The following is a 24,880-nucleotide window of genomic DNA, read 5'->3' on the forward strand; positions in this document are numbered from 1 at the left end:
AAAGCTCAGATACACAGGATATCCCTTCCTCCCTTCTGATCAAGTAGCTACAGCTCAAAGTGCCTCAGCTGAAAGAGCAGCCAAGCCAAGAGAGCTCCTCTTTACATTGCCATTAATGGCTGGCATGTATTAATTACAGTAATTTATGGCTTTGCACGAGTGATTATTCTCATGCTGATGTAGATATGATTGCTTTACAATTCTAATCAAGAACGAAGCATGATAACCAGCATTTATGTGAAATGTGAAGCTTGTGATTTACAGCAAGGCAACCCTGCCCCTGTGGATCCCTCTCCATCAGCTCCACAGCCACAGCACAGATTTTGGGGATAATCTCCGTGTTTTCTCTCAAACTGTGATTTGAGACATGGCATTGCCATCTCTCTTATTGCTAAGAGCTGGCACTCAGCCATTCTTTGCTCTGTTGCATATTTTCTTTTTTTCTGCTTTAATCTTTTCATCTATTTTAGATTTATCCAGGGTTGTTGGCTGCTGTTGAGTGCCAAAGGGATTCCTGCCAACTGTTCTTTTTAAACCTTTAGAAAATCCAAAATAATTGTGTTTTAAAACCAGATTTTTGTCTGCTGTTTATTCCCCAACACTAAGTTTTAAGTGCTCCAAATGTAATCAAAACAGAATGGTTTTATTTCCCTTCCCCTCAGGCACCATGAAATTATCTGCGCTCCCCTGGAAGACCACAGTAAAATGTTGAAGACATTTGTTATGTTTGAAAGGCACCATTTTCTAACAGAAATAACACTTTTCCAATCATTAATCTCAGCAAAAGCCCAGCCTGCTAGAGGATCCCTGCCGAGGAACTTTGGTTTTGATCAGAACAATAAACAAGTGATGCTAAAATGAAACTCGTGAATATTTATCTCCAACAGATACCACCAACGGCACCCTCAGTAAACCCAGGTAAATTCAGTATTTAAGTTTTCCCAGATCAACTTTGCTCAGTTTTGATGAGAGAATTCTAACACTAGAAAGCAAGAATTATAAAGCAAGTTGCAGCAAACCTTCCTTGAGCAAATTAAACAGCTCATTAAACAATTTGCTGATTATTTCTGTTTGCTGAGGGTATGTGGCTGCTTTTACCTCCATGGTCTGCAGATTCACATTTAAAAAAAAGGTGGATCCTTGTGCTTTTTGAGTTTTAAACCTGTTTTTATTCCCAGTGCATATTATAAGAAATGTCAACATGTTCTAATACACAAGCTCTTAAAATCAAGCAAAAATAAGTTTTGTTTCTTTAAACACTGGGAACAGAATGCAACTTTTAATTAAGCAGTGGAGTAACCTGTTCTTCATGCTGCTCAAATCCTTTCAGATAAACAGCAACTAATTAATTCCAAACATGTTTTACCTACTCCATTGCCCAGGCTGAATGTTTTTATTGAGCCCTGGATGTCCTATAATAACAAGTCTAGGAAAAAAAAATTCCCAATTAATTTACCTGCATGTTGTAGAACCAGGAGCTCTCTGAAAAACACTGAGCCTGTTTTTCTGCACACTAACTTTAAGAGAAATTCTTGATATTCTCCACTTCATGCATCTTATACCTCAGGTAGCACAGCCACCTGTGCTTTTGCAGGGACAGGGACACAGCCCTGTGATGCCACAGGAGCAGCACCAACTCACAGCACCTTTCAGTCAGAAAATCAACATTAAAAAGCAATTCAATCTTCACCTGAACTCCACAGGGAAGGCAAAACCAATCCCAAGCTCTCCCACTTGGAGCTGTGCAGTGAACACAGGCTCTTGAGGAATTAGTTTAGTTATGAATTAAATTTTGCAAAAAGCACACCCTAAAATCTTCCACTGCTGACACCAGGTGGGCAGAAGGCTCAGCACCATCAGTTTGGATGTTTGGAGCACTTTAGTGTTATATATCCCGCCAGTTCTACTGACATAATTAAACTAATTGGGAGTTTTGGCCTCAAATGCTGGGTTTCAACTCTTTCAAGCATCTCCAAGTTCCCAAGAGCCCCCCTAACCCTTGAACTTTGCCTCTGCAGCAGACTTTAAATTCAAGTTTGAGGTCAAAATGAGAAACAGCAAGCCTGCATGCAAGCTGCATTTGCTGCTCTGGCTGGAGGGCTGGTCTCTGCAGTAATTACACTCTTGGTGTCTTGTTTGACCTCTAATTACCACACTAAACCCACACTGGCATTATCTGCAGTGAGCACTCTGCAATCTGGGTACACCTTCATCTTACAGCAAATTAATGCAGTGAAGTGACAAAACACAGTGGGTTTTTACAAATGGTTTTAATGTACATGTAATGAACACTTTAACTGTGTGTTAACACTGTTACCACTCTGTAACAGGCAGAAAATGTATCTACACAAAATCCTCACGCCCAGGTGCTTTGTTGGAGTCCTTCTGCCTCAGAGATGTTTCCAGCAGCATCACCTGGAACATAGGAGCAGGGTCAGGTAACCAGCCTTAATCATCATTAATGGACTTGTTAATGAGTCAGATATCATCAGAAAACCTTTTGCTCACCACCAGTCAATCTGCCGGTAATTCCAGCAAGTTTGGGTTAGTTTCATCACGTGATATCACAGGGAAATTGACACATTTGTGGTAGGAAGAAAACCTTTATCTCTCTGTCTACAGTGCAGAAACAGCTGCCCTCACATTTACTGCCAGTATTTTTTTTGCCTAGCACTTCATTCATTATACATTTAGAGCAGAAATTCTGCTCCAAATGTGTAATTAAGTCTCTTTTTGGGGACTGCAGCCAAAAGCCCCCACATCCAGCTAAGAGCACAATAAAAACTTAAACTCACCCAGCAGATTCTCCTGCTCTGCTGTCTCTGGGAAGAGCTGTCCCATCAGTGGGTGGACATCAGCCACCAGCACGTGGCAGCACAGGCCTGCAGGCTCTACCTAAATGCATCAGAAAATACAGATCAGCCTTAAAATTCTAAGGAACACAGACCAAGTAAAAATCCACATCTCAAGCTCCTTACACCCTATAAACCTCATTCTAAATCTGCATTTCACCTGGTACAGAGTTCTGTGTAGTGCACTGAAAGCCATCACTCACCTTCACATCAGGGCCACCTCCCCAGCTGTTCCCAGTCCTGCTGTGTCACATCCACGTGGGAAGCCCAGCCCTGCAGAGAAGTGGGACAGAGGGACAAGGTGAGATGTTTTCCTGCTGGCTCCTAGAGGATGGATGTGGAGGTTTAGGCTCCTGTGTGTAGCTGCATTTCAGACCAGAACCAGGGTATCGTCAGTTCTCGCATCTGACGGCACTTCCTATTCAGGGTTATCATCATCAACAGCTGCTAATTAACTCCTCTAATTTATCACTCAAAACACCAGCTTCCATCTCAAACAGTTGTACAATCTCCCCCCCGTGTACGAAGCATTAACTTTTAACTTGTATGTACACAAACTCACTTTTATTGAGTTTTTATTTAAACTTAAGATGTAATTTTTACAGATTATTTTTGACTTGTAAAGGCCTGGACCCCCTTTTAACAACTTTGCACACATTAATGTTAAAAAAAAAAAAAAAGGTAACTTACTCTTTACTTCAAGACACCTTTCTGCTGTGGGAGTAAAAGCAAGAGAAGTGTTACTAGAATACTTTTTACCAGTATAAAGTAGGTTTATGCAGGGAAAAACAAGAACAAAACCAGACCCTCATGATCAACTCTTCTTGTGCTTCCACCCGTGTTTAAGCTGATGTGAATCACTGAAATATTTATATCAAACAGCTATTAGTAGTCAGCAAGCCTCTCTAAACAATTCTTAATGAGGAGATTTAGAACTATGTAAACTTAAATGGAGGTCGCAAGATTGCATTTACCAACAGAGCAATTTTCAAACTGAAATCGCAAACACTCCAGTGCTGCGGGTGTAATGTTTAATTACACAAAAAGGGTCTAGCACATCAAAAAATTTAAAAAATGCACCTAATCGCTGATTTTTATGGCTGCAGCGCCACAAAAATCGATGGAGGCGCTGGATGCCGAGCACTCCGCAGAGCAGCATTGCCTGCACGGCCCTCCCGGAGCGGCGGGCAGGGCCGGGCCAGCAGCGTGTGACCGCCACCCTCTGCAGCAATGCCCCACACGCACCGCCCCGGCCGAGCCGCGAGCAACTCCCGACTTACCGGGGAGGGTTTTCCGCGGCCCCGGCGGGGTCCCGGCGCTGCCGGCGGGGTCGCGGTGCCGGTGCCGCCTCCATGATGGCCTGAGGGACAAGGGCCGTGAGGCGCCACGCGCCGCGCCCCCCCCGCCCCTCCAATGGTGCGGCCCAGGCAGGCCCGGCGGCCGCTACCACTGGCGAGCTGGGGGAGCGAGCGCTTCAGCTCGCTCAGCGGTACGGGCGCTTTGCTCGGCAAGCCGGGCCTGCGCCGTCCCGCTGCCCGCCCTGCAGGCCCCGAGCCCGGCCCTGAGCCCAGCCCCGCCGGCTCTCCCAGCGCCAGCTCCAAGGGCACGGCGCGAAAGGGCGCGCTTCTTTTCGGCGGCCGCTTATAAAGCCTTGGGCCGTACCACCCCGCGGCGGGGGCGGGCTGTGCCACTGCTCCACAGGCGGGGGTGCGCCGAGGCTCCCATTTCCGCCCGTGGGGCCGTGAGGGAACGGGGCGGGCGGAGCCGCGGGCATCGCTCAAACCCCGGCCCCAAAACCCCAAAAAAACCCCAGGTTTAGGCAGCACCTCAGGGCAGGGACAGGTGACAGCCTCGGGCAGGGACCCTCGTGTCGGCCCCGGCCGGGCACAACCCCAGGGAGCACCGGCCCTGCCCCGGGTTCCGCCTTTTCCAGGAACACTGGAGAGGTCGGAGCGATTTCAGGCCAGTTTTATTTAGAACAGAACAGCTGTTTTGAAATAAAAGTTCCGTTCTTTTCACATTGTGTCATCTTGAGCTGAAAATAGGGGTGTTTTGGTTTCCTCTTCCCTCTGTTAAATGCATCAGCTATCGTTTTAAAAAGAAACACAAAGCCACCTTTGCTTTCAAATTTCACCCTCAACATCACCGTGTTCAGTCAGCCTGAAGAACTATTTATCAAAAATCCACAGTTTCCAAACAGCAAAAACTTCCTACAAGAAGGATTAGTGTGGTGCTGTAACAAATCACCTAAAATCCAGATCCTCCAGCAAGAGCCAAAGCCAACAATTCTCCTTTTTTTGCAATTTTCAACATAAACACATTTTAGTGAAATACACAGGTCCCGTCTCCCTATCAAACATCAATTTCTGCATCAAATTCTTGTAGGTGATGATAGCTGGGAAAGTGAGAGAAAAATCACATTAGCTAAGGATTGAACAGCTGAAAACAAAGAGAAGGGAACTTGGAACAAAATTCTCTTTGCAATCTCTCAATCAAATAGATGGAAGTTAAAACGTTGAGGGAAAAGCATTGACTTAAAATTTTGAGTTCATTTTTAATTACCAAATCCCAGCACTTCTGGCTCAGGTAACTAAGGAAGTGCAAAACTGGAAAGAATTCCTGATACCAGCACTCTCCAAGGCTTCTCTGTACATTGTAAAAAAGCAAAACCAAGGAACACTCAGTTACAAAACCCTCTCTACAAGTCCCTTAAACAATAAACCTCGATTCTTGTTGCAGCTAAGCTCCTGTGGGCTCAGTATCACACAAAAACCCCCCAAAACCATAAAACCACAGTCCTGACCAGCGTGGGGGAATTTTTAAGGCAAATTTCTGACAACCTGGAAGGCAGAAGCAGAGTTAAGGGTCACAGGCCTGTGCTTGATTTCACACATCTTTTAGATCAGCTAGAGATCCCCTATTCCCATCAGTTTATCCTTTGCCAGGTTTAAATTAGGAATATTGACATGGAAACATCACGCAAGGGTTCCCAATAATCCAGCTTTGGTGAATGAGGTGCTTGATTCCTTTCAGGAAATAAAAAAGGTCCCAGTGGATTCAAAGCAGTGACACAACACAAAGGTTTACTGGCAGAAAGACACCAGAGAAATGAATTTTATCAGGATCTGGAGAGATGGGAGTGATTCCCTGGGAAAGCTTGGGGAGAGGATATCAGTGAAAGCACACGTTTAAAATGAGTTATTACAGTGATCAGACATTGCAGGCGTTTCTCTCAACAGTACTTTTATGAGACATTTATATATTCAATAATTAAATATAAAATCAAGGATGAGTGTCACAAAACAAGGAAAGAGTAAGGCTTGAAGCCTGGTCAGCCCCCAGACTGCCCCTTCAGTCACTGTGCCTGTCATTTGACCTTTCATTTGACATGCTGCTATCCTCACACATCATAAAGCATAAGAAAAGTTAATTTTGCAGATTCCTTGCTGAAATCTCAAACCTACTTCAACTTAGTACAAAAACGGGGGGGGGGGGGGGAGCAAAAAAAATTTAAAAAAGGAAAAATTTGCTTGTTAAAAAGCAGAAATGGGAAGAGGAGTTCACAGATATTTTGGACTGACAGAACCAAGAAACAGGGACAATGCAAACAGATTTCAGATTATTACAATGGTTTTGCTACCTGTTGTTTACCTGAATGTGATGTGCTGCATTATTCCTCACTCAGAATTACTGGCAACATGAAAAAAAAAAAATAGCAGCTGCACACTGATCAAACCCTTGTCCTACCCAGCGAGGGATGAAAATGTGCAGGTAAAAAACCTGAATGGAAGAAGTCACCCATGCCCACATCCACGTGTACTATACAGGAAGAACATCCAAAATATTGACAGGAGACAGTGATCCTAAAGTTTTCCTTTTCTCTTTCACTTCTACATGGATAGAACAGCACAGAGGAGAACACCACTACAGCTTTCACCGTGGCCAATGGGAAGATTCTCACAAATATAAAAATGCTTTCCAGCTGTTGGATTGCTTCAGGACATAATCCAGGTGGAATAACAGGAATATAATCTCTCCTCGTGGAACAACAGCAAAAAAAACAACCCCCAAACCCTCAGGGGGTTCACACAATTGTCAAACATCCAACCTTGCAGTCCTGAACATCTTAATCCCTGCTACAGCAGAACGTGGCATCACCAACATAAATGAACAGGATTCCTTGGATTCTGGTGGTGCCACTGGGATACCTACATGGAATTTAACTGTAATAACATGTGTAACTTGGATTTACATTCAGTGTGTTGGAAGAAGGGAATGTGAAAACCAATCCCTTCATGCTTTATCCTTGCTGGCTGCTCACCAAGGAAGCTTTATTGTTATTACTTCAAGAGGAAAGGAAAGGTGCTGGTAAGAGCCAGAAGGGCAAGGCAGTGATCTGGATCATGAAATAAATGCCCTGTTCTTTGGATGAAGTGTGTAAAACATTTTGTTAAAAGCCTCCATGATGAAAACATCAAGAACAGAAAAGGTCTCCTTAAAAACACAGAGCATTTCTGCCTCATCTTTTAAGTTCAAAGCTCAGGGGAGAAAATGTTTTGCTACAATTCACTACAGGTTTGCTGTCATAAACAGAGATGACAATGCCCTACAGAGCACAGGGCCAGCCACAGACTCCAGACAATTGTCTTTGCTTTAAGTTTCAAGTGGTTTATGCCTCTCTTGTTGTAGAAAAGGAACAGAGACACTTCTGGAACCTTCACTGCAGAGTCTTTGCCAGTGTCCAGCTTTTGGGCAAAGGGGATCCTGCCAGGCTGCAGTCAGCACCTGGAGGGTCAGGCTGTGAACCCAGTCATGATTCAGAGTCTGAGCCAGAGCTGCTTTCCCGGCTGATCTCGATTTGTAGGGAGGGTAAATGATCCAAGCGACTCTTTTTTTGCCTGGACTGTTCTTTTTCCTTAATGAGAGCACCCCAAACCCTCTGCAGCTCAGAGTCATCTTCCTCTGGAGATGCCACAGAGTTTTCAGCTTTCTCTGGAGTCTTTTCCTGTGTCTTCGGAGCAGATCCCAATCTGGTCCATAAATTACCTAAGCAGATAAAAACCAAACATTTTAAAAAAACCAAAACAGACAAGACTGAGAGGAAAAAGTCAAGGAACCAATTCTTAAACTCACTGCAACTCTTCAAACCCTTCCCACTCCCCCCACTTCAATATTTGGCATGGAACTGATTATGCTTTGAAGAGTAATTGAAATTAAGCTGCAGGAGGCTCAGGGCAGCCTTGTTCATTGCTCCCCATTTGTAGAGGATGTTTAATTCACACCTGAAGTGCCCCTGCATTCCTGACATTTGTTTTGGTGCCCACAGTCTGAAAGCAGTCCCTGATCTTCAGCTCACCTCCATAAAAATACTGCTCCCAAAACCTCCCAGCTCCTCCCTACATGTATTTAGATTTCAAAGCTCTGAACAAACATTTGCTAATTTATCCTGAATTTCTTTCAACTTCACCCCTTTGTGGCTTTCTGCTGGAATTTCTCTTGGACTCCAAAACCAAAAGGAAGTGCAGCAGAACATTTTCTGCACACAACTAACCTGATTTCTTCTCTCTGGTGTCAGAGTAGAGGCCTTTCACATCTTGTTTGGGGATTCCCAGCCTGCTGTGCACATCTGAGATTGGTTCTCGACGAGGAGCACAGGTACTGCTTGGAGCTTTGATTTCTGGAGAGTGTGGCCTTTTCCCCAGTCTCTGCCTTACATCTGGGGATATTTTCAGTGATTAAAATGACAAGAAAAAAAAAATCCTGTGGCATTTACTCTGCCAACTCAGTTTATGCTCATTCACTACTGAAACGAGACAGATTCTCTGTTTTTATCTTTTCTTTAGCCTGTTCATTTAAGTCTTTCATACTCAGATTTCCTGGAAATTTCTGCAGTACAATTTAGCCAGATTTCATTTCAGTTTTGGCAATAAATTTGACATTTCGTGTTTTCAAGCTGTGCTCTGTCCAAAAGATAAAAACCTAAGTTATCCCATGGCCTGCTGCTTTTCTGGTGTAGCAGCAGAGTCTGTAAAAATCCAGCAGGTAAAAATCCATGAAATTGGTCTGCCTTCAACAATTCTTTTCAGGTAACAGATACCTTGATTTAGAATTCTACCACTGCTTGGTATTTGGCAGAATAAAATAAAAAGAATACTAAAGATATTGATACTTAACCCTTGCAGTGAATTTTGTAATCTGAAGTTTGCCTGGCTTAGGTGGATGTTCCCAATCTTACAGGAGGTCCAGACAAAAATATGAAGGCAAAGGGAATTTTAGGACCATGTGTCAACTTGTCAGAGGCCCAAAATGGACAGGAGGAGTAAAATACACAAACATAATTTTGACATTTCATTGATACAAAAAGGTATTTTTCACTTATCAGTCAGATAATATTACATATGTCAGAAGTAGCTGAAATTATACACGTTTAAGTCAAATAAATAAGTTATTTATGCTCAGAAATAAATCCTGCCAAATGCAAAAACACCCATCTTCATGTAATACATATTTTTATGTGTATTTATGTGTATTTTTAAGTGTAATCAGTGTTTCACATTTGACTTTGTGCATGACCTTCCCTGTGTGAGCTGCAGTTTCTCAGCTGCAGAAAATCTCTGCCTCAAGGAGGGAACAAATCAAAAAGGACAAAATGGGAGGAAATTGGCACAGGTAAAGAAAATTGATGGAAATCAACATCACTAAAAAACCTTTCACTAAAGTGTACTTGATTTTTTTTTTCCCCAAAAGCAATTCTCAGTCTCTTAGTGAGGACAAACTTTGTGAATGCAGAGTTTATCTGCAGTGGAGCACAGGTGTGAAATAAATATATTTTAGTGACAATTCTGCCCAGCAGTGAGTGATAGAATTACCTGATTTGACAGTGCTGTTTGGCTGCCGTGGCCCAGAGTTGTTCTGACGTTTCTCTTCCAACAGGAGCCTGACATCTGCAACTTTCTCCAAGGATCCTTTGCTGCCAATCCTGTTTTTGATGTTGCTGGTGGCTATGCTATCTGCTCGCATGGAATTCCTAAAAAAAAACCCATAGATTTGATGTCCTCTAAATAAAATTTAATCTAGTATAGTTCTTAAGTCTTCTTATATGGAAAATTACATCACAGAAAATAATAGTATCAGGATTTCTCTGCTGAGAAAAAGAAGTAAAAACGATGCTTAGAAGCTGTTCAAGCCAGAATCCTAAATATGACAATAATTCCATGAATACCTCAGTATCCATTTCAAGGCATTTAAAAATTGACATTATAATTAGTATAACCATCCTACTGAAGGGACACATTTTATTTTATTCATCTAAAGTATATACAACTTTGGTTAGTAAGCCCATAATGAACATAAATTCCTTTTTGTCATCAACAATGGATGGTTATTTTTTTTCTGAGATGAAGAGCAAGGGGCAAAGAGAAAACAGAAAGAGGAGTTATTTTTCCCTGTTAATTATGGTTGTTTCCATAAATTTCTCTTGATTTTACTTCAAGTTTCATTATTATTAATAAGCAAGGATGAGAGATCTGCAGAAAAAGCTGTATTAAAAAAAAGTTAATTCTATTAAAAGCCTAGTCTCTGTATTTCTTGTTAGGATATCGACTACAAAATTATATTAAGAACTGAAAAACAGTTTCAAGTTTGTCTTCAAGCTTCGACAGCTCGGTACTAAAACTGGGAAACCTCTTCACCGCTACTTTTAAGGACTAAGAAACTTTTACCTAATATTTTTCAGCTGTGACTCCACCTCATCTGCATACATGGTCATCTTCATGCTTTTTTTGGGCGAGGGGGTGGAGATCATTTTCAGCTCCAGGTCATAGTCCATCTCATCCGAGTCGGAGGCGCTGGATCTCCTGGCGGCGCTGCGCTCCCGCGACTGCCGGAAAGCCTGCAGCTCATCCCGGTACTCCACCACCACCCTGTCATCTTCATCCATGTCCTGATCCTCCTCCTCCTCCTCTTCCTCCTCGATGGGCTCTTCGGGAACGTTCACCAAGCCTGCAGCAAAACAAACTCGTTCTGATCAACTGAATTTTAGAAAGTACTTGAAAGGCAAACCTAAATGAAAATCACCTCGCTGTAATTAATGATCTCCTACAGATGAGTCTGAAGTTCTTGTAGTTCTCTCTTTTTTTTTACAGAATATTTTAACTGGAATCAATAAATGGCATAAAACTGCCACAGGACAGAGTGTCCCTGGTGCTCACTCCCTCAGAGGCCTGGCCAAGCACAAAGCTGGACACAGTAATTAAAGTACAACTGCCTCTTGTAGAAGGTGCAGTTCTTCCTTCCTGAGCTAAGCACAATTCCCAGGATCTTACAGGGCTTAATGTGCCAGCTGCTGGCTCTGCAAAAATCCTTTCAAGTCCTGCAAGCAGCAATGCCAAAAAGAACACAGGTATCATTATTATGAATTCATCACAGATGCTGATTTAAATAGAAACAATTTCAATTTAGTCATCACCAGCACTCAGACATCTCTTCAGACAGCACTACACGACCAACATGGAAAATCTTCCATGAGATTTGTCACATTCTTGGCTGTATTTTTAACAGGCCAGTCACACTGCACTTGTCTCATGTCAGATTTTTATACCCATTGTTTTTCTACCTTAGGCAGCAGATGAAGATATTCCAGCCTAATTAATAGAATTTTCTCATCTCTACCGTTCTACATTTAGAGATTGGGAGAATTGACTTAGCAAGTATGACAAATTGCCAAGAAGGCTGAAGAAGTCATTTATCCCTTCTTTTGACCTGTGATGCCACAGTCCCCATGCCCTAAATTTTATGGAAGAAAAATGTCACATAAAAAGCAGCAGCTACTTTGGGAAGCAACGAGCAGAGTGAGTTTTCTGCCTCAGGAATTTCCTGTAAACTCTTAAAATGGGATTCAGGTTTGTTTTTTTAAGAAGAGTTCCACACATCCCATGGGATTGGTGAGGCACTGCTCCAGACCCTGCCCAGCCCTCCATGTCCCAGTGTCCCCCCAGGGCTGTCCCAGTGCCACCAGTACCCGAGTGCCGATGTTTATAGGGAGGAGTCAAGCCCACATCGTCCCCAATCAGCGTCCTCTTCTTGATCACATCCCGGTGGATCCGACGGGAATGGTACCTCCTCTTCCTGAAAACCAGAGACAGGGTGACATTCCTGTCACAGGAATTATGGCTCCTTCATGACCCCTAAATCCTGGATGTAAGGATGTGCAATTATCACCTACTTTAACAGTGTTTATGTCAGAGCTGGTCTGAACATAAACTTTATATTCATGAGAAAATTCTCTCCTTATAATTCACACTCACATTGCAAAAACATTATTTACACTGAAGCATCTACATAAACTGAATAGAAAATCCACAAATTAAAACAGTTTTAGCTTGTCCAATTACCTGCATGTTCCAGTTTCTCCATCCAACACTCACCAAGAATTGCTAAGAATTCCTTTCATGCCTCCATAATTTGGATTGCCATATTTCATGTAATACTGGCTTCTCCTTGCAGCTCCCAGCTCCTTTTTGTCATCTGCAAAAAAACATAAATTATAGGAATTTTTCCCTCTTAGAATATAACTTACAGCACAGCATAAAAATAAATAACCATCCAAAGACAGAAAGTGAGACTGAGTGTGCCTTAAAATCAGAATTACTTCACCCTCCTCCATGAGGGATTCAATTTTGCTTATACCTCTGGAATTTCTCCTACCACCACAGCTTTATTTGTGTCTAGAAACTTAATTCCAGGGAGACTGGGTTTCTACAGATCAGTTTAACAGGGCATTACATCCCCCTGTCACTGCTGGAGTTTCCACTCACCTTCCTCATCACCTTAATGAATGTGCCACTTCCTGCATGGTCCAGAAATTACACGGATTTTCATTTTAGTCATACATAAAATTAATATTTAGCAAAAATTTTTACTAATCCCTCATTGCCATCTCAAGTTGTATCCATGTTTATAAAACGTGGAATTTTACTTCTGGAAAAAGGCATCATTCCTATTCCATGGAATTGGGAAGAATGCCCTGAGGGACAATAATTTTCATACAACTTGAGCTGGATATAATTCACACAAGAAATGTAGATTTATGGCAAAATCTTAACACCTAACAATTAGGAAAAAAAAAATCACACTTTTAAATAAGAAGTAGGCACTTTGAGTCATTAATTAGCCAACAAATAAAACTACAACAAGCAGTGAATTGAGGGTGCTTGTTAAGGTGGTCATTTACCTTTAGTAGCAAATCTCATGAATAGCTTGTTTCCTTTAGCCAGTTTATTGGCAGGGCGAAGGTCATTACGCAGGAGAGAATCCTCTTCTACTTGGGAGAGGGCATCCAACTTTGGGGGCAAAAAAGGTATTTTGGACTCAAAAATCAAATGACTGTTGAACAAAAATGGGTTGCTTACAGAGAAGCAGTCAAGTGATTATGAAGAAAGTCACTTTTCAAATGATGTTCAAATGAACTCTGCTTTATTTTCTTGACAAGCTGACATTAATTTTTAATGTAAATTGTCCTGAAAATTTTAAATATATACTTGTCTTGCTCCATAACATTAACTCAGGTTATTAAATCCAGTAATTGTCAAGTGACTCTATATTACTGACCGAAATGCAGAAAATAAATAGCAAAACCTGGGCACTGAAAAAAAATTCTTTTTTCTTCCTCTTTCATATCTACATTATTTTATTAACAGGTTCTCATGCCCTCACACAGTGATTAAAAACCTTTCTTTTTCATTTATAGCTGCTTTATAGAAACTCCAATGCAGACTTCCATGATGTAGGAGTGTTCCCTGAGCCATTCCTAAAGGAAATCCTAATCACACCTATTATACACTCAGGCAGTGAGGATTAAATTGCTGCCAGGACATCACTGTGCATGCTGATTCCCACAGATCCATGGGCAGCCTAAATCCCACTGGGCTCTAAGCACTTTCCCTGCTGAAAGGTCGTTGCCTTCCATGATTGTTCTTTCATTGCCTCCTCTCAGCAGAAAAGAGAAGCCAGGCTCACTCTTAAACTCCCCAAAATCTATTTCCACAAAGCACTTTACATTGGGATTACCACCACCTGCACTCCCTCTCACTCCCCACCTCATTTATTTTGATAATTGAATTGTGAATTGCAAATAGAAACCTAAAATGCTGTGAAAACTTCACACCAGCCAGAGCAGAACTTCCACAGCAGAGTTTCCACTTCCCCTCTGTACTGACCTCCACATCACTGGGATTGTCATCCTCAACCTCTCCTTCTTCTGTCTCGTCATCGGAGCTTTCCTCCTGTTTTTCTAAGGAAAATAATTGGGGAAAAAAAAAAACCAAACAAAACCAAGCTCCATTTTAGTGTGTGAGCTTCATTTGATTTATGATTACCTACATTGTCTGAAATCAGCCTGAAGGTGTTTTCCTTCCTCCTGAGCAGCCTAGGGAATAATCAAAGCAGTGAATGCCTATGGAAAAGTGGAGCACAGTGACATCCAGAGCTCTGTGCCTGCAGCAGCACATGTCCATCATTAATTTAATTATTTGAAAGCAAATGAAACTGCACTGCCTGTCAGGATTTAGTGTGTTCAAAATCAGAGATCAGCAAGGCCAAGGCACTAAAGGCACATAAAAGCCTTTCCTTCCATCTCCTTTTCAAATGCCTGCAAATATCCAATACTAACAGTGTAAACCAGGTTATTAATCAAAAGCTTAGAGGGAGTAGTAAAAAGGAAAAAAACAGCCTTAGTGACTTAATTTTGCTGTGAAATAACTAAACAATAAATGCATGCTTCCAGAATTGCTAAAATTGTGAGCTGCTTTGATTTTTCAGTTCTTTTTAGCTCAGTGTAAGACAATTCATGCTGGTTTTTTTTCCAAAGCCCCCAAGAAATAAAATACTGTAAAAAAGTAATGACTATGGACAGCTATGAAGTGTGATATGCCAATATCATCTGCAAAGATCTCAAAGTACTTCACAGACCTAAGATAAAAAATTCTCTCTTTTATATTTCAGAGTCCCTTATCTTAAATCTCATCCAACAATAGACTTAAAAACTTAAAATAGAGAGTGGCAGCTGTTCAAAAGATCCTGAAAATACTCCTGAGTGAAAACAAAGCACGATTAACCACACTTAAAGCAAAGAGAGAATTTAAGTAAACAAGTTACCCAAATTCAAACCAGAATAATTAAGTTCCATCAGGGAGAGTACTCAGGCATTTTTCTGACTCACAAATTAGAAGTTTCTCATAGCACAGACCAATCTTTTGCTTCCCTAAATGTCACAACAGCCCTGAAATTCCTACCTAAAAAAAGGAATGTAACCAAGCCAGATGACTCCAGGGTATCTGTATGGATCTCACACCTTAAGATGTAATTGAACAGTCTGTATTTTCTTTAATACTCCAGAGGAACAGGAGTAATTCAGATAACAGTTCTTATTTTCAGATGGGGTGCAATGATAATATAATATGCAATTCACAGCAAGCAGGATTAAATAGATATGTTTATGCTCCATTTAAGCAATGTCCCTAATCTCCAAAAATTTCCTAACAAGTCTTACTTGAAGCTTTATCAACATTAGGCCAAAATTAAAGTCATGTGGATGGTTGAGGAGCCACTGCTTTGGGGACAAAAGGAGCAGGAAAAGGGGGTGAATTAGAAGAATCCTTAAGTTTAACAAAGCCTTAAACACCAAATTTCCCAGAAAGGCTTCTGGAAGAACTGCAGATACCTAACAGAGAGATTGGCTACAGCATTTTTAAGCAAAAACTATGGAAATGTTAATAAATATGACATTTTTTTGCTCTGTATCATGTGATAGAGCACCTCCAACCACAGCACTCACAGCAGCCTAAGAGCAAAACTGTCCTCAGGCAGGAAAATTCTGATTTTAAACTTCCCCACATGAAAGGAAAATAAATTTACAACCAAGGCAGTCAAGTACCAGAGTGATCACGACACTGACACGTACTTTTGCTGCTCTGCTCTTTTATAACCAACATTTTAATAGCTTCTTTCTTAAAAGGGTAACAGCCAAATTTAGAGCTGATACACACCCTGGTGAAGTGATGCACTGTCACGCTGCTGTGAGGGACACACTCGAAGGATGGTGGTGCATCAAAAAGGGAATTAGAGGTGGCATTTCAAAAACAGGCCATTTTCTCACACCTGCTTTTTGCCCACTTTGCCTGCCTTTGTAGGCACAGCACACAGAGCTATTTCTGTGCATATGGCCCACTATAAATACCAGCTCTCAGTATCAGCCTCATCTAACATGTTTAGTATCGACTGAATTACTGCTTTTGGTCTGGCTCCAACCCACCTTTTAAGAAGCAGCTTCTTCAAAAGGTTTCCAAGATGAAAGCCTTTTTTAAAGTGGCAGAATACATTTACCTGCAACTACACGATAGAAGCTCCTTCAGTAATTTAGGTTATGCAATACCCCAGCAGAAGTTTAAAGTTTCATTGATTTAATGAGATGATGGCTGTATTTGCATATCTCAATCTACCTTTCTTGGTTTTTTCAGCTGTCTTCTCCTTATTGTTTTCTCTGCTCTTTGTTTTCTCCTGATCAGGCAGGGAACTCATATTTATTAGAGCTCGTGTTGCTGTCACTTCATCAAGCCAGACCACATTACCTGGGACAAACAGAAACACAAAACTCAAATGCAGTTGGTGTCATCAAGCAGTCACATCTCCCCTGCCTTGCTGGAAGGAAATCAATGAGAAAAATTCAGAAATGACAGAAAAAGCCATCAGATCTCTTGCAGCGAAGCTCATATTCTTTAACACACCTGATAAGCTGAAGGACACACAATTTTCAGCTTATTACAAAACACAAGAGCTGATCAAACCCCCAAAATCACTGAAATACACAATCTTAGATTTGAGAGGCTTCCTGAAAACAGCAAATCAGGGCACTGGACTGGGGTCAGTGGATCCATGTGTTCCCACACAAATGTGATTAAGGGAGCAGCAGGGGGCAGGGATGAAGCCTGGATCTTTTTCCCCTTTAGCAACTTAACAGAACCTTGGACTTTACTGCAGAATTCTGTTAATGTTTTCCAAAAAGCAGGAAAATAGGGGCAAATAGGAGACTGCTCCAGCACTTTGCACAGATTATAGAGTACAGAGGTTCACAATATCATTCAGGATGTGCCTTAAGCATCAGCAGATGGTACTAAAATATAACTTATTAGGCCAATTAAAAGCATTTCATAGATGTTGAAATTGAAAGAGCTAAAACTGCTTAGAAACAGGATTTGAACAAAAGCTTTCTGCACTCGGTACAAATACAGCAACAAATGTCTCTGTTCTGCTGTTAAGCAGAGTGGGTTCAGATATTAAGAAGACTGTACAGAGACCCAAAATAAGAGAATCTCTCTTAAATTACTCAAACAGACAAGAATTACAAGGTGAAGAACACCCAGGTATTAACTTCAACGATTGATTAATAAATCTACTTTTTTTTTTCAGTCTGCCTCATCTTCCCATCTCCAAATTTCCAAAACCTTCATCATTTCATGTTCACCAATTTGAAACACAGAACACTAAATCCACTTTTGCACACCTTAAGATGTAATTCAGTTGGGAACACTGAAGTTTTTGCCACAATGCAAATCTATGCTGAAAAGAAAAAGCTTTTTCTTGCTATTTTCATCAAGTGTAGCTGACATAGTAACTCAGGCACAGCATGAAAATTCACCATTAAAGAAGATGTGTAATAACCATGAAAGGGTATTGTTACAAGCCTGAAGCCTTAATTTTCACATGAATTTACTCATGTAGCATTTAAGAAAACAGACAATCTTAGAAATGAAGAGTTAAGCTGTGCATTTCCAAGCTCATGCATCAGCACAGGTCCATCCAGCAGCTCTGTACTGTAATTATCCACCCAGGGCTCATTGGCTTTCTCATTTTCTATCAGCTTGTGCCAGTACTTCAAGCTGTCATATCTAGCGACTTCAAGGTCACCATCTATTTTGTCTTGCACTGGAGCAGAATTTCTTCAGGGTCACTCCAGAGAATGAAGGTATTGATTCTCAGATTTTAGCCATGCTTGTCAGTGAGTTTCCAGCTGTTTGGAAAACCTGCACTGGCTCCTATTTCTTTTTCTATTATTTCAGGCACAATGTTTGTAGCCACATGACAATCTCAGAGTATTCCAGTTCCATTTTCTGTAGCAAAAATCTCTTCTACAGGCTTCAGTGTCAGTGAGGAAAGCTCAACTCGCCACCACCTTTGATCTTGCTGATCTCACTCCCCAAAACAGCCCTCACCATGTGTACCCACATTCCTTTTCCAATCTATGGAAATCACACCCAGCTGCCACCTCCTTCCACCCACCCATTTCTCCTGGAGCATGCACTACACAAATATGGCAACAAATCTCCTCCTCCTCCACCCAAAACCATCCCAACCTGCCCAACTGCACAGTTCAATCACCCTCTCTCAGATATATTATTCATGTCAAGATGGAGGCAGCACATAATTTTAGACATTTTTCTTTTTCCCCTTAGAAATACAGCTGTGACCAGGTTTCAATAAAAGAATAAGAATTAAAAATACTCTGTTTACTTACACGAGGTGTCATCCAGCCACTCGATATGAGCAGGAGGATATTCTTTGAAATAGGCAAAGATGTCCTGGGTGCTCATCTCATCCACTCCACAAATGTAAATGGTGTCCAGTCTTACTTTAGGAATTGCTATAAAGAGGAAAAGACACAAAACTGGTACTTATTCTAAGGTGTCAGATTACTAGCATATGAGTTTATAAAGCAAATACTTTAAATAAACTAAAGAGGAACTAATTGAAGTGAAGCATGGCATAGACCATAACTTAGTCTATTCTTCCACAACGCAAAACTTCCAATAAATTAAGAATTAAAAGAGGTTACAAGCACTGGTAGAGACAGAGATTGCACAGCAACCAAACAGCTTGAAAAGCATTTTTTTTTCCTCTTTGAACACTGCCAAAGTGCTATCATTAAGTACTAAAGAGCCAGAACAAAACAAGGCCCTGCACAAAGCACTTCCACTTGTATCACCTGATGGGGAGCTGTTCCAGGCCACAGCTTAGCAGGTCCAAGCTGCCAGCTGGAAAAAAAGCCTTGAGAACTAACTGGGTGCCAAAAGCACCAGTCTGTTGTGCACACATCTCCTGGCTTCTGTTCCAGCCTGCCATCAGTGCAGCTTCACTGTGTGTACAGCACAGAGTCTGATCTCCCTGTGCACAGGACACAGAGTCCTCCACGTGTACCCACACAGTGCTCCAGGGTTTTTACAAAGCATTTAAAGATGCTTAAAGCAGCACTGATCCAGAAGGTGAATCCTGGGAATTTAGCAGTAGTAAATAAGGCACACAAAAAATGTTATATTTGTACTGGGGCTGGTAAAACAAGGAGTGAAGTGGCAAGTGTCAAACAGTTTAAAAAATAACCGCGTGCAAACGAGAAAGTGGAAAAACCCCAAAGTGATTCCTTTCAGCAGTAATCTGGCAAAACCTCTGGGAATGTAGGAAATACTGCAGGATAAATCAAGTCAAGACACTGTGAGGGAGTAACTAAAGGGATCTTTGCTCCTGACTGCTGGATGAACTTGTACCTTTCTTCATCATGTCCCGGTCCAGGGCCACGTTCCTCTGGGCCAGATTCACCTCAGCCCGAAAATGGAAGCGTTTGGCTCTTTGCTCCTTCTTCTCAATTGCTTCCTGCAAAATGCAAAACAATGCACTCAAACAGGAGTCAGGAGCACGCTCAACAAACTGCACTGAGGATACCTAAGAATCTACCAGACAGCAACAATTTATATTAATAATTTGGAGAGACCGATGGGTTTCAGAATGTAGAATTAATTCACAAAAATATTTCTGTGTCACAGAACAGTTTTTGTGTAGGTCCAGCAATGGGAATCAGGATGTATGGGAAACAAGGTGGCTTGGACAACACAGACTCCATCATGGAACAGGAACATTATCTAGTCCTTACTAACAAATATTAAATAAACCCCCTCTTCTAAAAGAAGCCTTTCTACCACAGGCAAAATTCATCTTTGAAGATTATATGGATTTTTTCCCTTGTGTTTTTAATATATACAAAAGTGAGAATTTGTTCCTCTGAGCATGAATTTAACACTGGAGAGCTGGCTCCAGAGAACTTTTTAGACTGGCAACTCAGGCTCCTCTAATGTACATCATGAGTAACAGCCTGCCTGGAACTTGTGCAATTTTGGGAACTGGCTGAGAAGCTCCTTGTTCTCCAGATTTTATTAGGAAGCACTCTAGGTTTCTGGATCTTTGGAATATGCAGTGATTCATGCCAGCTGAATCACCTGAACACCAGGCTAAGCTTTTGTCCATGTTGGGAAAGAAAGGAATGAAATGGCTCCACCTCTCCAGTGGCAAAAATGACAAAATGTTGAAGAGCACAAAAATTACCTTGGAGGTTACATCTATGCCAGTGATGAAACTTCCAGCTTTGTTTTCATATCTCCTACTGGTGTCCTGAAACAAAGCAAAATGGTGATGAAATCTCAATGAGCACTGAAAGCAACACACTTGTTACGCTGAAAAAACCACCTGATCATTCCTACAAGAAATAGATCCTCTTTTCCTTGATCCAAGCTACATTCCTGGACAGAGAGGCACTCTCATGTCAGTGAAAGTAAAAGCACATGAACTGAACCAAACTTCCCTCACTTTGACAGAATTTAGTTTCTATGTCAGCTGCTGCCAAGCTTTTACTTTCTCAGTAATACAGGAAAAGTCATCAAACATCTTTCCCAAGTAAGACTTCCACAATTTTGGATTTGGGTATAATTTCCTTGTAAAACATGAGCAGATTTAACAGTGATACCTGACTACTGAAATGTCATTTTGCAGCTTTTAATCTCATAAAGTGAGAACACCAAGCCACATCCACAATGAAAAAAGTAACTTTTTATTCCTGTCATTATTTCAACCCCAAATTCCAAATCCCAAGGTGAAACGCTTCCGTTTTGATACTGAGAGGGGGTAAAAATGAAAAATGAGAAGGGAAAAAATTGCAAGTTTCCTCTCTATCAGTCAGGACTGCTGAAGTCAGAGAGGGACTAAACCCCACAGCCCCTGGACCAATGACCCAATTCTGTTCCCTCTGTTGTTTGCATCTGTAAAATGGCATCTCTTCATTCTGACACCCTCAACTGGCAGAAGTTTAGAGCTGGAAGAACACCTCCTGCTTTCTTTAGGAGTAAACGTGTTCTTTACACTTGTGCTGCAATAATTACTTTGGCCAAAGGACCATTTCTAGAAGTAGGTTGGTCTCAGTTTAGAAAGACTGAAGAACACACACAATCCAATCGCTTTTCTTAGTAACAGCACCAAAGTCCCTCTGATGCTGCCAAACGGCCAGAGTTACTAGAAAAGGAAAAGCAAAGTAAACAAGGTTTTTAAAGCTGAAACCCCGGAGTGTCTGAGGTTGACTCACGGAGCACAAGGAAGTGCAGCACGATGCTGTCTCTCAGGCCACATGTTGTGTAAAGGCACAAGCACGTTGGTAGACCAGCTAATTAAAAATTAGCTTCCAAAACAATTTTCACCCAAGTTTTGAGAGCAAAAGATTACTTAGGATTTTAGGACTCTGACCCATTTTTAGTTGTTAAACCTAATCCTACTAAAACTTGTACAGAAACAATCAGCGAGTGAAAGAAGGGCAGAAAAACATCGGGAAGGAAACCCTCAGAGCCCGCTCATCAGAGCCCACCCTCCCAGCCCTGCTATCCCGCGGTCAGCCCCTGTTCCCTGCTCCAGGTATTCCCTGAGATCCCGGCATCAAACATTCCCTGTACCCCCTCCCACCCACAGCCTCCTCCGCACCCCAACACTGCACCCCAAAGCCTCTTCTCCACCGCTTCCTTTATTCCGTTCCTTCCCAAGCACATCCCGCCCGCTTCCTTAGGACTCGCCCCCGAGTCCCCTCATATCCCCGCTCCCACATCCCTGCTTTTCCCAAGAATCCCCCCCCCCAAAAGCCCCCACGGAGCGCTCAGACACCCCCAGCCGCCGGAGCCAGCCCCTCCTCGCCCACACCTCTCGGCCCTCACCGGGATGAGCTCCCGCAGCGAGCGCCTCACGGGGATGGTCTCCAGCTCTCCCTCCTCCACCTCCATGGGCTCGGGCTCGGGGCCGCGCGGCTCCGCCGTGGTCGCGCTCGCCTCCGCCTTCACCGAGATCCGCAGGCCCCGCACGGCCGCCATGGCTCCGCCAGGCCCGCCCAGCGCGGCCAGCGAGACGAGCGCGGGGCGGCACAGAGCGGCGGGGCGGCTCCGAGCGCGGAGAGCGGCCGGGAGCGCCGGGCGGGCGGAGCGCCGCGGCCCCGAGCGCCGCCCGCAGCACGGCGCGGCCCGGCGGGCCCGGGGCTCCCCCCGAGACCCAGCGAGCCCCGAGAGCCAGCGGAACCCCTGAGCGCGGTGCATCCCCAATCCAACGCACCCCCGAGACCCAACGTGAAACCAGTGCACCCCAGAGACCCAGCGCTCCCCCGGAGCCAAGCACAGCGCGAATCCAGCGCACCCCAAGCCCGGCACGTCCCGGGCCGGACGGAGCCGGTTCAGGGCCCAGGGGCTGAAGGTGGAGAACGGCCACAGAGACCGGCCGGAGGGCGGCCCCGCCGTGTCCCCGCGTACCCCCGGCCCCGGGGGAAAGGCACATGGAGTGTGGACAAACAGAGAACTTAAATACTTCCCAAAAAAATGTTTTTTTAAAAGCTATCTGAACTCTAATATTCAATTTTCCCGTCCATATTAGTGGAATGTTAGACCTCTGATAAAATCAAACTTAACTCTCAGCTCACAGTTCTCCACAGTGTTGCATCCCATTGTTCTGAGGCTCAGTTATTCTCTTTGTCCCCTTGTCCCAAGATGTTCAGGTTGTTCCAGGAGAGCAGCCTTGCCTCTTCTTGGCCTAAATAAGCCACATGCTTCCACCAGTCCCCATGAGACATTCATTCCCCTAATGACACTAATCAGCTCCGTTCACTCACACACAGCAGACCAGAGCCCTGTTCTAGCTGAGGAGTTGCTCCTGCCTTGGCATCATTATTTCACACCACAGCTGCCAGGCTACACAGCCACATCCCACTGTCATTGTGTGTTATCATCACAGCACTAAGAATTCCTACTCTCCAGCTGCAGGACCCTTCCCTCCAGCTCAGGCCGCTCCATGCCTCATTTCTGCACATGTTACAAATAAACCCCCTCCAGTCCATCCCCTGGGACACGTAACTTTCCCTCTGAACTGATGGCACTTCCCAGGAAAATTCAGACTTAGACTTTGTCACAAAGACATTTCCCAGCTGGCAGCATAAAGGCTCCTTCCCTTACACTAAATCCAGCAGGATCAAGAGATCGTTCTACCCATCACTCACTCCAAGATTATTTATTCTCAAATCTTCACAAAGAGGTCGTGGCAAAATGGCTCATGTCATTGTTCACCAAAAGTGCTACATTTGGCACTGCCATCCCACAGCAGCACCTGGCAGGAACTTCTGGCACAGGTGACACTTCCAAGCCAGGTGTGAAGCCAGGTTCCAGGCCACATGAGGTGAAGAAAAGGAATAAACAGGACACAGGCACCTCCTGCAAGCAGCTGAGCCTGAACTAATTGCAAGAGGAAACATTTCTGTGGAAGAAATGCTGTTTCTTCAGGTCACAGGGAAAAGAAACCAAGAGATGGAACTTCTTTAGTTTTAGTTTTCTAAGTAGGACACAGTATTGCCATGTGATCTAGACCAGCCTGACAAAGCCAAACCCTTCAAGGAGCAGTTGGGACAGGGTTATGTGACACCAGGTCACCTTGCACTGCTGTCAGCAGAGTGCAGATGAACCCTGGGCTGACCCAGGTGTTTCCTGATTTTAACATCCCTTGGATGTCACCTCAGGCAGAACATTGCTGTACTACAGCCCTCCATACTTGGCACCTTTTCAAGATTCACTCATTGCACTCAGCAAGAAACTTTCTACTGATTGACTGTGGCTTGAGACACGTAGCCAAAATTTTAGAGCTTCTTAGGAAAAAAACAATCTCTGGCCAACTGGTCAGGAGAGGGAAACCAAACCTGGGTACCAGTGGGGCTTTTTACTGCCAGGTCAGTGAATAAAATGTTTTCATAGTATTTTGTAATTCCTTTCAGGATCTTGTAATTAACAGTGAATTCTTCAGCATTTCAAGCTGATTTAGTTTTATTCTTCTGAGGCAGTGTCCCAGAGCTTTGTTTTTCTTTCACATTCTTCTCTGCAATCCCTCCACCTGTGAACAATTACCTGAATTCTTAAAATGTTAATTGGTTTCAAACTTGTAGGGAGCAGGTTTGGGCAGAAGGGCCCTGAGAGGGTAATAAACTACTGAGGGATGCAGAGTTTAAACAGGGGAGGAAAAAGAAATTTGGGAAAGGCTACCAGTCATTATTAGAAATGCTAAGGAAAGGCTTTTACAAATGACGAAGGTGAGAAGGTGACTGTAGAAGAGAAGCTGTGGATAACCTGGAAGTGATCGAGGCCAGGTTGGATGGAGCTCTCAACAACCTGCCCTAGTGGAAGGTGTCCCTGTCCACGGCTCGGGGTCGGACCTGGATGATCTGCGAGGTCCCTTCCCATCCAAACTATTCCAAGATCCTCTGAAATCATTCCAGCATTAAAACACCCACGGGAGCGATTTAGGGCAGGAGCGTTATTGGTTTCTCGGCTTTGACCACCAGAGAGAGCTCGTGCAACAAGATTCCCAATGTGAGCGACATCCAAAACTAAAATCTGATAGAAAACACCAATTCCTGCAGTTTTGGGATCGGCTGAAAACGGGAGATGGGGACCGGGAAGGAAGGGAAAAAAAATAACACACTGAGCGTCCTTAAAAAATGAGACTTTTTTTTTTTTGCAGTGGTCTGGCAGGAATCAGAAAAATTGTGAATTTTGCCCTAAAAGAGTATTGGTTGATTTGTTTGTTTGAGCTCTGTGAACACTGAACAGAAAGGACACCTGTTCCTGCGGATATGATTTAACTCTCCA

At 43.0% G+C, this 24,880-nt stretch overlaps 1 protein-coding gene, 1 long non-coding RNA gene and 2 other non-coding genes across 4 annotated transcripts; all 4 read right to left on the reverse strand.

Moving 5' to 3' along the window:
* Positions 1–2,251: 2,251 nt before the first annotated feature.
* LOC128798309 (uncharacterized) lies at positions 2,252–4,453 on the reverse strand. The gene is made up of 5 exons (XR_008434375.1): positions 4,133–4,453; positions 3,543–3,566; positions 3,056–3,125; positions 2,796–2,895; positions 2,252–2,415 (listed from the first exon to the last, which is right to left on the reverse strand). It is a non-coding gene; the product is annotated as an uncharacterized LOC128798309 (long non-coding RNA).
* On the reverse strand, positions 2,487–2,560 carry LOC128798343 (small nucleolar RNA SNORD65). Its single transcript, XR_008434398.1, has one exon. It is a non-coding gene; the product is annotated as a small nucleolar RNA SNORD65 (small nucleolar RNA).
* LOC128798339 (small nucleolar RNA SNORD49) lies at positions 3,221–3,294 on the reverse strand. Its single transcript, XR_008434394.1, has one exon. It is a non-coding gene; the product is annotated as a small nucleolar RNA SNORD49 (small nucleolar RNA).
* Positions 4,454–5,908: 1,455 nt separating the features above from the next.
* NCBP3 (nuclear cap binding subunit 3) lies at positions 5,909–22,108 on the reverse strand. Its single transcript, XM_053961496.1, has 13 exons — positions 21,923–22,108; positions 20,277–20,342; positions 19,445–19,550; positions 18,421–18,546; positions 16,349–16,477; positions 14,069–14,142; positions 13,084–13,192; positions 12,278–12,377; positions 11,872–11,978; positions 10,574–10,853; positions 9,722–9,879; positions 8,404–8,568; positions 5,909–7,898 (listed from the first exon to the last, which is right to left on the reverse strand). The coding sequence occupies exons 1-13, from the start codon at positions 22,073–22,075 to the stop codon at positions 7,663–7,665; spliced, it is 1,809 nt and encodes a 602-aa protein (XP_053817471.1). The 5' UTR covers positions 22,076–22,108; the 3' UTR covers positions 5,909–7,662.
* Between the last annotated feature and the right edge of the window lie 2,772 nt (positions 22,109–24,880).

The sequence above is a fragment of the Vidua chalybeata genome, chromosome 20, assembly GCF_026979565.1.
Source record: "Vidua chalybeata isolate OUT-0048 chromosome 20, bVidCha1 merged haplotype, whole genome shotgun sequence".
Taxonomy (NCBI): Eukaryota; Metazoa; Chordata; class Aves; order Passeriformes; family Viduidae; genus Vidua; species Vidua chalybeata.

Coding starts and splice junctions, on each gene's coding strand:
- NCBP3 (XM_053961496.1), bottom strand. CDS start 22,075: ATGGCGGCCGTGCGGGGCCTGCGGATCTCGGTGAAGGCGGAGGCGAGC. Junction 13,193..14,068: donor ACAATCCCAGTGATGTGGAG/GTCAGTACAGAG, acceptor TTGCCCCCAAAG/TTGGATGCCCTCTCCCAAGT. Junction 10,854..11,871: donor CTATAAACATCGGCACTCGG/GTACTGGTGGCA, acceptor GTTTTGCTGCAG/GCTTGGTGAACGTTCCCGAA.